We start from the raw sequence: 13,247 nt of genomic DNA, 5'->3' as shown, positions 1-13,247 counted from the left end.
GAGAGTGTAAGCGTTCAGGAAATTATCCATTTCTTCTAGATTTTCTAGTTTATTTGGTAGAGGTGTTTATAGTATTCTCTGATGGTAGTTTGTATTTCTGTGGGGTCAGTGGTGATATCCCCTTTATCATTTTTTATTGCATCTATTTGATTCTTCTCTCTTTTCTTCTTTATTAGTCTTGGTAGTAGTCTATCAATTTTATTGATCTTTTCAAAAAACCAGCTCCTGGATTCACTGATTTTTTGGAGGGTTTTTTGTGTCTCTATCTCCTTTAGTTCTGCTCTGATCTTAGTTATTTCTTGCCTTCTGCTAGCTTTTGAATGTGTTTGCTCTTGCTTCTCTAGTTCTTTCAATTGTGATGTTAGAGTGTCCATTTTAGATCTTTCCAGCTTTCTCTTGTGGGCATTCAGGGCTATAAATTTCCCTCTACACACTGCTTTAAATGTGTCCCAGAGATTCTGGTATGTTGTATCTTTGTTCTCATTGGTTTTAAAGAACATCTTTATTTCTGCCTTCATTTCTTTATGAACCCAGTAGTCATTCAGGAGCAGGTTATTCAGTTTCCATGTAGTTGAGCGATTTTGATTGAGTTTCTTAGTCCTGAGTTCTAGTTTGATTGCACTGTGGTCTGAGAGACAGTTTGTTATAATTTCTGTTCTTGTACATTTGCTGAGGAGTGCTTTACTTTCAATTATGTTGTCAGTTTTGGAATAAGTGTGATGTGGTGCTGAAAAGAATGTATATTCTGTTGACTTGGGGTGGAGAGTTCTGTAGATGTTTATTAGGTCTGCTTGGTGCACAGATGAGTTCAATTCCTGGATATCCTTGTTAACTTTCTGTCTCGTTGATCTGTCTAATGTTGACAGTGGGGTGTTGAAGTCTCCCATTATTATTGTATGGGAGTCTCAGTCTCTTCGTAAGTCTCCAAGGACTTGCTTAATGAATCTGGGTGCTCCTGTATTGGGTGCATATATATTTAGGATAGTTAGCTCTTCCTGTTGAATTGATCCCTTTACCATTATAGCCTTCTTTGTCTCTTTTGATCTTTGATGGTTTAAAGTCTGTTTTATCAGAGACTAGTATTGCAATCCCTGCTTTTTTTTGTTCTCCATATGCTTGGTACATCATCCTCCATCCCTTTATTTTGAGCCTATGTATGTCTCTGCATGTGAGATAGGTCTCCTGAGATACAGCAGACTGATGGGTCTCGACTCTTTATCCAGTTTGCCAGTCTGTGTCTTTTAATTGGAGCATTTAGTACATTTACATTTAAGGTTAATATTGTTATGTGTGAACTTGATCCTGCCATTATGATATTAACTGGTTATTTTGCTCATTAGCTGATGCAGTTTCTTCCTAGCCTCGATGGTCTTTACATTTTGGCATGTTTTTGCAATGGCTGGTACCGGTTGTTCCTTTCCATGTTTAGTGCTTCCTTCAGGGTCTCTTGTTAGGCAGGCCTGGTGGTGACAAAATCTCTAAGCATTTGCTTATCTGTAAAGGAATTTATTTCTCCTTCACTTATAAAACTTAGTTTGGCTGGATATGAAATTCTGGGTTGATAATTCTTTCCTTTAAGAATGTTGAATGTTGGCCCCCACTCTCTTCTGGCTTGGAGAGTTTCTGCTGAGAGAAGTGCTGTTAGTCTGATGAGCTTCCCTTTGTGGGTAACCAGACCTGTCTCTCTGGCTGCCCTTAAGATTTTTTCCTTCATTTCAACTTTGGTGAATCTAGCAATTATGTGTCTTGGAGTTCCTCTTCTCGAGGAGTATCTTTGTAGCGTTCTCTGTATTTCCTGAATTTTAATGTTGGCCTGCCCTACTAGGTTGGGGAATTTCTCCTGGATGATATCCCGAAGAGTGTTTTCCAACTTGGTTCCATTTTGCCCCTCACTTTCAGGCACCCCAATCAGACATAGATTTGGTCTTTTTACATAATGTCATACTTCTTGCAGGCCTTGTTCATTTCTTTTTCTTCTTTTTTCTTTAGATTTCTCTTCTCGCTTCATTTCATTCATTTGATCCTCAATCGCTGATACTCTTTCTTCCAGTTGATCGAGTCGGTTACTGAAGTTTGTGCATTTGTCACGTATTTCTCGTGTCATGGTTTTCACCTCTGTCAGTTCGTTTATGGCCTTCTCTGAATTAATTATTCTACTTATCAGTTCTTCCACTCTTTTTTCAAGACTTTTAGTTTCTTTGCGCTGGGTATGTAATTCCTCCTTTCGCTCTGAGAAGTTTGATGGACTGAAGCCTTCTTCTCTCATCTCGTCAAAGTCATCCACCGTCCAGATTTGATCCATTGCTGGTGATGAGCTGCGTTCCTTTGGAGGGGGAGATGCGCTCTTATTTTTTGAATTTCCAGCTTTTCTGCCCTGCTTTTTCCCCATCTTTGTGGTTTTATCTGCCTCTGGTCTTTGATGATGGTGACGTACTGATGGGGTTTTGGTGTGGATGTCCTTTCTGTTTGTTAGTTTTCCTTCTAACAGTCGGGACCCTCAGCTGTAGGTCTGTTGGAGATTGTTTGAGGTCCACTGCAGACCCTGTTTGCCTGGGTGTCAGCAGCAGAGGCTGCAGAAGATAGAATATTGCTGAACAACGAGTGTACCTGATTCTTGCTTTGGAAGCTTCCTCTCAGGGGTGTACTCCACCGTGTGAGGTGTGGGGTGTCGGTCTGCCCCTAGTGGGGGATGTCTCCCAGTTAGGCTACTCAGGGGTCAGGGCCCCACTTGAGCTGGCAGTCTGTCCGTTCTCAGATCTCAACCTCCGTGTTGGGAGATCCACTGCTCTCTTCAAAGCTGTCAGACAGAGTTGTTTGTGTCTGCAGAGGTTTCTGCTGCTTTGTTGTTGTTGTTGTTGTTGTTGAGCTATGCCCTGTCCCCAGAGGTGGAGTCTACAGAGACAGGCACGCCTCCTTGAGCTGCTGTGAGCTCCACCCAGTTCGAGCTTCGCAGCGGCTTTTTTTACCTACTTAAGCCTCAGCAATGGCGGGCGCCCCTCCCCCAGCCTTGCTGCTGCCTTGTCGCTAGATCGCAGACTGCTGTGCTAGCAATGAGGGAGGCTCCGTGGGCATGGGACCCTCCCGGCCAGGTGTGGGATATAATCACCTGGTGTGCCCGTTTGCTAAGACCCTTGGTACAGCGCAGTATTGGGGTGGGAGTTACCTGATTTTCCAGGTGCTGTGTGTCTCAGTTCCCCTGGCTAGGAAAAGGGATTCCCTTCCCCCTTGCGCTTCTCAGGTGAGGCGATGCCTTGCCCTGCCTCAGCTCTCGCTGTTCGGGCTGCAGCAGCTGACCAGCACCGATTGTCCAGCACTCCCTAGTGAGATGAACCCAGTACCTCAGTTGCAAATGCAGAAATCACCTGTCTTCTGTGTGGCTCGTGCTGGGAGCTGGAGACTGGAGCTGTTCCTATTTGGCCATCTTGCTCCGCCCGCGCCCGCCCTTCTTTTTTTTTTTAGTCTGAGTAAAGGCTTGTTGATTTTCTTTTTTATTTTTATTTTACTTTATTTATTTATTTTGTTTTGAGACAGAGTCTCACTTTGTCACCCAGGCTGGAGTGCAGGGGCACAATCTTGGCTCACTGTAACCTCCACCTCCTGGGTTCAAGTGATTCTGCTTCAGCCTCCCAATTACCTAGGATTACAGGTGTGTGCCATCACAGCTAGATCATTTTTGTATTTTTAGTAGAGATGGGGTTTCACCATGTTGGCCAGGTTGGTCTCGAACTCCTGACCTCAAGTGATCCACCTGCCTTGGCCTCCCAAAATATTGGGATTACAGGTGTGAGCCACCATGCCCAGCTTATTTTTTCAAAAAACGTTTTGTTTCAATAATCTTTTGTATTTTTTAAAATTTAAATTTCATTTATTTCTGCTGTGACCTTTATTGTTTCTTTTTTCTACTAATTTTGGGTTTGGTTTGTTCTTGCTTTTGTAGTTCTTTATGATGCATCACTAGGTTGTTTATTGAAAACTTTTCTACTTTTCTGATATAGATGCTTATTGGTATAAACTTTCCTGTTAGTACTGCTTTTGCTATATCTCATAGATTGTGGTCTGTTGAATTGCCATTTTGATTTGTTTCAAGAAATTTTTAAATTTCCTTTTAAATTTATTCATTGACCCACTGGTCATTCGGGAGCATTTGTTTAATTTCCATGTGTTCATATAGTTTCTAAAATTCCTCGTTATTGATTTCTAGTTTTATTCCATTGTGGTTGGAGACAATGCTTGATATTACTTCAATTTTTTTTGAATGTTTTAAAGAGTTGTTTTGTGGCCTTACATATGGTCTATCCTTGAAAATAATCCATGTTCTGAAGACAAAAATGTGTATTCTGTAGATGCTGAATGAAATGTTCTGTAAATTTCTATTAGGTTCATTAGGTCTATAGTGTAGATTATGTCCGATGTTTGTTGATTTTTCTGTCTGGCTGAAAATGTGGTGTTGATGTTTCTAGCTATTATGGTACTGGGGTCTGTTTCTCTCTTTAGTTGTAATAATATTTGCTTTACATATATGGGTGCCCCAGCAGTGGGTGCATATATATTATATATATTTACAATTATATCTTCTTGCTGAATTGACCCTTTCATTATATAATGACGTTTCTTTTTATAATATTTGACTTGAAATCTATTTTTTTCTGATATAACTACTCCTGATTTTAGATTTCTATTTGCGGAATATCTGTTTCCATCTCTTTAGTTTCAGTCTATGTGTGTCTTTAAACTTGAAGTATGTTTCTTATAGGCAACAGATTGGTGAGTCTTGTTTTTTATCCTTTCAGCCACTCTATATGTTTTGATTGATGAGTTTAGTCCATTTATATTCAATGTATTATTGATAAGGACTTACTACTGCCATTTTGTTACTTGTTTTCTCATTGTTTTGTGGTCTTCTCTTCCTTCCTACCTTCTTTCTTGTCTTTTTTGTGAAGGTGATTTTCTCTGGTGGTATCTTTAATTTCCTGCTTTTTATTTTTTGTGTATGTTGTAGGTTTTTAAAATTTGAAATGAAATTTTCAAATAACATCTTATAATCCATTATCTTAAACTGATGACACCTTAACATTGACTGCAAAAACAAGTAATAGTTCTATACTTTAACTTTGTACCCACACTTTTAAATTTGTTCTATCTTCTTATACTGTCTATGTCTTGAAAAGTTGTAGTTATTTTTGATTGGTTCATCTTTTAGTCTCTTTAAGATATAAGTAGTTTACACACCACCATTACAGTGTTATAATATTTTGTTTTGTCTGTGTATTATTACCAGTGAGTTTTGTCTCAAAGAAATAAGATGACTTCTTATAGCTCATTAATGTCCTTTTCTGTCAGATTGAAGAACTCTCTTTAGCATTTCTTGTAGGATGGGTCTGGTATTGATGAAATCTCCCAGCTTTTGTTTGTCTAGGAAAAGAATGTCTCCTTCATGTTTGAAGGATATTTTCACGGGATATACTATTCTAGGAGGCAAGTTTTTTGCCTTCTGCACATCAAATATGTCATGCTCTCCTGGCCTATAAGGTTTCCACTGAGAAGTCTGCTGGCAAATGTATTGGAGCTCATTTGTATTTTATTTGTCGTTTTTCTCTTGCTGCTTTTAGGATGATTTCTTTATCCCATCCTTGGCAGTTAGAATATTAAGTGCCTTGAAGTAGTCTTCCTTGAGTTAAATCTGCGTGGTGTTTTATAACCTTTTTTACTTGAATATTTACATCTTTCTCTAGATTTGGAAAGTTCTCTGTGGTTCCTTTGAATAAACTTTCTACCTTGATATCTCTCTCTACCTTCTCTTTAAGACCAGTCACTCTTAGGTTTGCCCTTTGGAGGCTTTTTCTCAATATATTGTAGCTGTGCTTCATTCCTTTTTATTCTTTCTTTTTTTTGTCTCCTCTGACTGTGTATCTTCAAATAGTCTGTCTTCAAGCTCACCAATCCTTTCTTCTGCTTGATCAATTCTGCTGTTGAGAGATTCTGATATATCCTTCAGAATGTCAATTTTTCAGGTCCAGAATTTCTGCTTGACTTTAAGAAATGATTTCAATCTCTTTGTTAACTTATGTAATAGGATTCTGAATTCCTTCTCTGTGTTTTCTTGATTTTCATTGAGTTTCCTAGAAATGGCTACTTTGAATTCACTGTCTGAAAGTTTACATACCTTTGTCACTCCAGAATTGGAGTGACACACTGGTGCTTTATTTAGTTCATTTGGTAAGGTCACATTTACCTGTATGGTCCTGATGCTTGTGTTTGTTGATGTCTGGGCATTAAAGAGTTAGGTACTTAATCTAGTCTTCACAGTATGTGCTTGTTTGTACCCATCCTTCTTGGAAAGGTTTTCCCAGTCTTCAAAAAGAATTGACTATTCTCATCTAAGTCTTTGGTCACTGAAGCTGTGTGTACATTGCGGGCATGTGGGCCCAGGAACATTGTGACTCTTGCAGACTTGTAGAGTAGTGCCTTGATGGTCTTGGGTAAGATCTAAAAGAATGTCTTGGATTACCAGGTGGATACTCTTGTTCTCTTCCCTTACTTTCCCCCCAACAAAGAGTCTCTCTCTCTCTGTCTGTGCTGAGCTTCCTGGAGCTGGGGGAGGGGTGGACATAAGCACTCCTGTGCCACCACCACTATGACTGTGCTGGGTCATACCTGGAGCCAGCACAGCACTGAGTCTTGGCCAATGCCAGTGGTGACCATTGTCTGGGTACTACTGATGTTCACTCAAGGCTCAAGGGCTCATGATTTGGCAAGCGGCTAATCCAGCCAAGCTTGTATCCTTCCCATCAGATTGGAGAGTTCCTCCAAGCCAGACCAGAGTGAGTCAAGAAATGCCATCCAGGAGCCAGGGCCTGGAGTTAGGAACCTTAGCAATCTATTTGGTGCTCTATTTGCAGCTGAGCCAGTGCCCAAGGTGTAAGACAAAGTCCTTCCTATTCATTCCTCAAGCAGGAGTGTCTCTCCATGACTACCACCACCCTAGGCCTGTGGCGAGTACTGCCTGACTACCACTGATGTTCACTCAAGGCCCAAGGGCTCTTCAATCAGTTTGTGGTGAATACTGCCAGGCCTGGGTCTCTCCATTTAGGGTAAGGGTCTCCCCTCTGACCCATGGTGGGTCCAGAAATGCCATCCAGGAACCAAGGTCTAGAACTGGGAACCACAAGGCCCTGTTTGGTGTTCTACCCTACTGTGGCCTAACTGGTTCCCAAGCTGGAAGACAGTCTCCTTTACTCTTTCCTTTCCTAAGTCTCTCCCTGTGGCCACCACAACTAGGAATGTGCTGGGTCATACCTGAAGCCAGCATAGCTCTAAGTCTCACCCAAGGCCCACAGCAAGTACTGCTTGGCTACTGTTGATGTTTATTCAAGGCTCAAGGGTACTTTAGTCAGTAGGCAATGAATACTGCCAGGACCGAGTCCTTCCTTTCAAAGCAGTAGATTCCCTTCTGGCTCACGGCGTGTCTAGAAATGCCCAGAAGCTAGGACATTTCTGAAATGGAGGTCTCGCAACTCTGCCTGATGCCCTATTTACTGTGGGTGAGCTGTTTTCCAATTGAGTTGCTTTCCAAGTTTACGGTCCCCTCTTCTCTACTCAAGCAGAAAGGAGGAGTCTCTCCTGGAATGATGCTGCCTGAGATTGGGGGAGGGGTGACACAAGCACTCCCCTGGTCACCCTAGCTGGTGTCTCACTAGATCATATGCACTCCATGTCCACTGGCTCCAAGCCCAGCACAGAACAGGACTTGCCCAAGACCCTGTGTCTGTGGCCTAAACTGTCTTTCAAATTTATTTAGAACCCCAGATCACTTTAGCCTGTGATGTTGAGACTAGTCAGAGCTCAGATTCTGACCACTGGAATGCATGATTCCTCTCTGGCAAGAGCTGGTCTAAATGCTCCCCTCTGGTCCTGGCTGAATTCTGCCCTGTGATGCTTTCTACTGTGACAAGTAGCACTGAGTTCCAATGCAAAGTGCCAGTCACTGTCCACTTCTTTTCCTAAGCACACAGATTCTCTCTCTGCACCAGCAGCCACTGCTGGGAGATGGGGGAAGAGACCAGGTTGGCAATTCAAGACTATTTTTCCTACCTCCTTCAGTGTCTGTTTCCTTGCTATGATGTTAAAATCAAGTACTGTAATTGCTCACATGATTTTTGGTTCTTATTAAGGTGCTTTCTAGTGTAGACAATTGTTTAATTTGGTGTTCCTGTGGGGGGCGGGGTGATAGCTGGAGGGTTCTATTTGGCTATCTTGCTCCACCTCCTCTCTCCATTGGTTTTTACAGCTTTTCTTTGTTGAGAACACCTATCTTTGTATTCATCAAGAGTGTTAATGACCACCTCATGAAGCATAGCTGCTTTAAAGTCTTCATCTAATAATTTCAACATCTTGGTTATTTTAGTGTTGGCATCCATTACCTTTTCCCTTGAAAACTGGGTAATTGGTCACACTCCTCTTTTTGTGTATCAAGTAATTCCTGGGTTTTCATATATCAAGTAATTCTGTATTGTGTCTTGGACATTTTGAGTATTATGTTACGAGCCTCTGGGTCCTGTTAAAATTCTCTGGAGCATTTTTTAAAAGCAGGCAACCATCTTGATTAGATTGAACCAGTTCTCTCTCACTTTCTGTGGGAAGCCATTCCAATATTGGTTCAGTTTTCAAAGCTTCTGTTATGCTGTTTTGGGTTTGTATGTCTCAGGAATCAACAGCCTGGGACTTGGTCGTGGTTTATGCCTTAGTTTAGAAGTCAAAGCCTTTGCCATCTGTTTTGTATCTGGTTCTGTGCATGCACAATTCAGAGGTGCGCCTGGAATTTGTGTCATTTCATACACAGAACTAGGAGATAACTCTTTTCCAGCTGTCACCTCTCTGGGATTTCTCCATACTCTTGAGCCGCCAAGGGTCCTTTTTTTTCTTGAGATGGAGTCTCGCTCTGTCGCCCAGACTGGAGTGCAGTGGTGCGATCTCAGCTCACTGCAAGCTCTGCCTCCCGAGTTTACGTCATTCTCCTGCTTCAGCCTTCCAAGTAGCTGGGACTACAGGCGCCCACCACTTCGCCCAGCTAGTTTTTTGTATTTTTTAGTAGAGACGGGGTTTCACCATGTTAGCCAGGATGGTCTCGATCTCCTGACCTCGTGATCCGCCCATCTTGGCCTCCCAAAGTGCTGGGACTACAGGCTTGAGCCACCGCACCCGGCCCCAAGGGTCCTTTCTTTTGGTGTTCTAGCTAGAATGATGGAGCTTATTAATGACACCTGTGCTGTAATTGCAGTTCTGTGAGACTGCAGTTGACCAATCTCTCCAAGACAGAGACAAGAAAGAGAAAAATGTAATTCCAATTCTCCTCTCTGCCCTCTTTTCTTCTCCTGATTTCTCTGGCTGGAAGGATAAATTTTCTCTTGGGGTTTTAGGTGCCCATGCTGTAACTGCCAAAATGCTGCTGCACCTTGACTAGTGGCCCTTCCCTCAGGGCAGGGCCAGGGAAGCAAAAATAGACAATAGAAATACTGGAAAAAAAGAAAAAAAAAAAAACAAAAAACAAACAAACAAAAAAGCACTATTGATGTAAAATGTTAGAAACAGACAACCAGATTGCTTTTGGTAACTTGTTCAGTTTGCTTTGTGATCAGGAACAAACTACTCAGCCTCCCCCTGCATTTCAGATGCCTTTGTTATAGGGACTGGGGAATGACATAAGAATAGATGGAATTAGAGGGGCCTGTGAAGAAAGACTTTAAATAATTAGAATATTATCTGTAGAGTAACGTATTTTCTTTCAAAAGCAGAAAAATGATGGAAAAATACATGACAATGAAAATAGGACTTCCTAAGAAAAGCTACACAAAGATCAAAACTTATCTTGACAAATAATGCTGATGTTTTAAGAAAACTTTGTGGAACCCTAACATTGCTTCAGGAATTTGAACTCATAGCTGGCTGTGGCACAGTGAGACTGCTAGTATATCAAACTTCAATTTACCTTGAGTTGGGAAATGGGAGTTGTAGAGCAGGTAAGGGTTCCAATCTGGAGATTTGGAAAAAGTTAACATGTAATAAAATATTATCTAAAAGAAAATAAGATTTTCTTTGATCCCTGTTAACCCAGGTCAGCATTTGGCTCTCTCTTACACCAGAAGGCAAGAGCAATAATGGAACAAGAATGGTCAAAGATATTTCCCAACTCCAGAAATTAGCAGTTTAAACTAAAAGCCGCTTCAAAATATAAGGCAGGTAACTCATATTAAGCTAAAGAGGAAGAAAAAAATTATTAGGAACGAAATTACAGGTCCAGGATAAAATAAAATTTAAAAAAGCATCTGAATATTCAGTATTTATTTTCCTAACATTTACTAAACACACCAGCAATGTTCCACATAAGAGCAGGAAAATCTACTCACTGAAAATAAAGAACCACCGTTTTCTACAATATTGGTTGGCTAATTAAGTTTTTCTACCCACAATTTCTAGGTCAAGAACTCAATATGGAAGGGAGAAGTGAAAAGCTGAAGAAAAATCCACACATTGCATGAAATACAATGTGAAAGCTCCTTTGTGTCTCTTGGTAATTTATATTTTCAAAACGAAGTTCTTACTTTTAAAGAGAATTATCTATATTCTACTGATCCTGTTTACCAAGTCCTTCACCTGAACACCAGAATTAGAATTAAACATTGTACCATACAATTTCATTATCTTATCAGAATGAAACCAATTCACAGGGAAACTAGAGACTACGGCTGTGGTGGTAACCTGCAGATGTACACATTTCCATGCACTGACATAAGCTGAAAACACATACTACTTCCTTTTTTTTTTGAGACGGAGTCTCGCTCTGCCGCCCAGGCTGGAGTGCAGTGGCCAGATCTCAGCTCACTGCAAGCTCTGCCTCCCGGGTTCACGCCATTCTCCTGCCTCAGCCTCCCCAGCAGCTGGGACTACAGGCGCCCGCCACCTCGCCCGGCTAGTTTTTTGTATTTTTTTTAGTAGAGACGGGGTTTCACCGTGTTAGCCAGGATGGTCTCGATCTCCTGACCTCGTGATCCGCCTGCCTCGGCCTCCCAAAGTGCTGGGATTACAGGCTTGAGCCACCGTGCCCAGCCACACATACTACTTTCTAGATGGAATTTTTTTTCTTTAGGCCTCAATGAAATACATTTCCCCTATATAATTCCCACAGCAGTTTCTCTAGTTCTAAATCCTACCAATTCCCAGAAAATCTAAGTTTTGTTGAAATCTGATTTGACCAATTTATCAAATATGTCATTTTAATTACTATCTGGAAGTCAAAGACATGAAATGTACTAGAGAAGCCCTTTTCCAATGGAAGTATTATATACCACATTTTTTGTTAATGGAAATAAATGTATCCATTCCCATGTTTTTCGTTGGTGTCATCTTTTTGCCACTCAAAATCAGCCCATTATTTCCTTACAAAGATGGTGAAAGGCTGTATCATCATCTTGTGTCATAAGTACGATGAGCCTGATTATAAGTACCCAGAGTTCTTAAAAATATGGAACCATCAGCCCCAGACTACATCTACTGAATCAAAATAACGGATATTTTTTCATAATTTTTTTCTTCAAAAGCAAACTTCTAAATTGATTTTGATGATTAAGTCAATTTGGGAATCACACAATCAACTAACAATGAAAAGATATGGTCTATATTCTACAGAGGAAAGACTATGTAAGACAGAGGGAGAAAACAGCCGTTGACAACTCAAGGAGAGAGGCCTCAGGGGGGAAAAAAAAATCAACCTGGCCAAAATCTTGAACATCCAGCTTCTTGAATGGTGAGAAAATAAATTTGTGTTATTTAATCCACATGGTCTGTGGTATTTGTTACGACAATCCTAGCAAACTAATTCAGTGAGCTCCCTGGGATGCCTGAAAATATGCAGAGTTCTCTCAGACTTACTGAATTATAATTTCACGGTTGCAGGGTAGGGGTGGGGCAGCGCTGAGGCTGGTCCAGAAATCTGCCTTTTAAGCACACACAACAGGTAATTGCTATACAGAACAAATTTGAAAACCACTTCTTTAAGACATAACAAATTTGAGAACCAGTTCTTTAAGATCTACTACAATATGAAGATAAATAATCTGTGTAGCAATATATGCAAAATCAAGTAAGGCTTTCTTTTAAATGGAGAGGCAGTGACAATTAATAAGGAATCATAAATATGATAAGAGTTGGGACATAAAGCCTGAGCATTAATATAAGTATTTATTGAAATGTATTATTTATATAAATCAGTTAATTGATGTAAAAATTACAAAAGAAGCACATATGTATTATTCTCAAGGGTTTTACAACTGAGTTGGTCAAAATATAGGTAGACGAGACTAAAGAGCTCTAATTTCTTATCATTTCAAAGTGTTGAGTGAATTCTTGCATTCTATAAGAAATTAGGGTGCTTAATACGAAAAACTTTTAAAAAGTAGATTCCTAAAGTTGGTGACACATTGTAGTTGAACGCAATAAATGGAAAAGTAACTGACAAGGGAAACAGAAATCAAAGGCCAGGGGCTGACCAATGTGGAGAGTCTCACAGGAGACCAACGATGCATTTAGCTAGAAGAAACAACAGAAACAGGGTCACAGACATTTCAGAAACTGAAACCAGCAGACAAAGACCATACAACAGCCCTCATAGTTTAAAGAACAGACATATTAGAAAGTATCTGTAGGGAATAAAAAACTATAAAAGTGATCTAGCAGGTTTAAAAAAGAGAACCAAACAGAACTTTTAGGACTGAAAAATAAAACCACCACCACCACAACAAAATACATGGCTGTAAGTAGGTAAGAAACACATGAAGAGGTAAGTAAACTGGAATATGGGTTAAAAGAAATTATACAGAATAAAGCATGACAAGAAAGAACAATTGGAAAATACAGAAGAGTGTGTGTTAAAAAGTGAAGACAGAACACTGAAGGTCTATCATGTTTAATGAGAATCTCCACAGAAAAAAAGAGAATAAGGAAGAGGTTATATGTGTAGTAGTATCTGAGAACTTCTCCAGAACTAATAATCAAAGACACAAATCCAGATTTAAAGATCTCGGCCGGGCGCAGTGGCTCAAGCCTGTAATCCCAGCACTTTGGGAATCACGAGGGCAGGAGATCGAGACCATCCTGGCTAACATGGTGAAACCCCGTCTCTACTAAAAAATACAAAAAAAAAAATTAGCCGGGTGTGGTGGCGGGCGCCTGTATTCCCAGCTGCTGGGGAGGCT

The 13,247-nt window shown here is 40.6% G+C and overlaps 1 protein-coding gene across 1 annotated transcript in view; it reads left to right on the top strand.

Annotated features, from left to right (window-relative positions):
* STAP1 (signal transducing adaptor family member 1) overlaps positions 1–10,928 on the top strand; it is a 53,721-nt gene extending 42,793 nt beyond the window's left edge. Inside the window, exon 9 of the mRNA XM_023232148.1 lies at positions 10,474–10,928. Coding sequence (XP_023087916.1) covers positions 10,474–10,535 — 62 coding nt within the window. The 3' untranslated portion in view covers positions 10,536–10,928. The remainder of the gene's footprint in view (positions 1–10,473) is intronic.
* Positions 10,929–13,247: the final 2,319 nt, after the last annotated feature.

Source organism: Piliocolobus tephrosceles, chromosome 3 (assembly GCF_002776525.5).
Source record: "Piliocolobus tephrosceles isolate RC106 chromosome 3, ASM277652v3, whole genome shotgun sequence".
Lineage (NCBI taxonomy): Eukaryota > Metazoa > Chordata > Mammalia > Primates > Cercopithecidae > Piliocolobus > Piliocolobus tephrosceles.
This window is presented reverse-complemented; position numbering and strand designations above follow the sequence as displayed.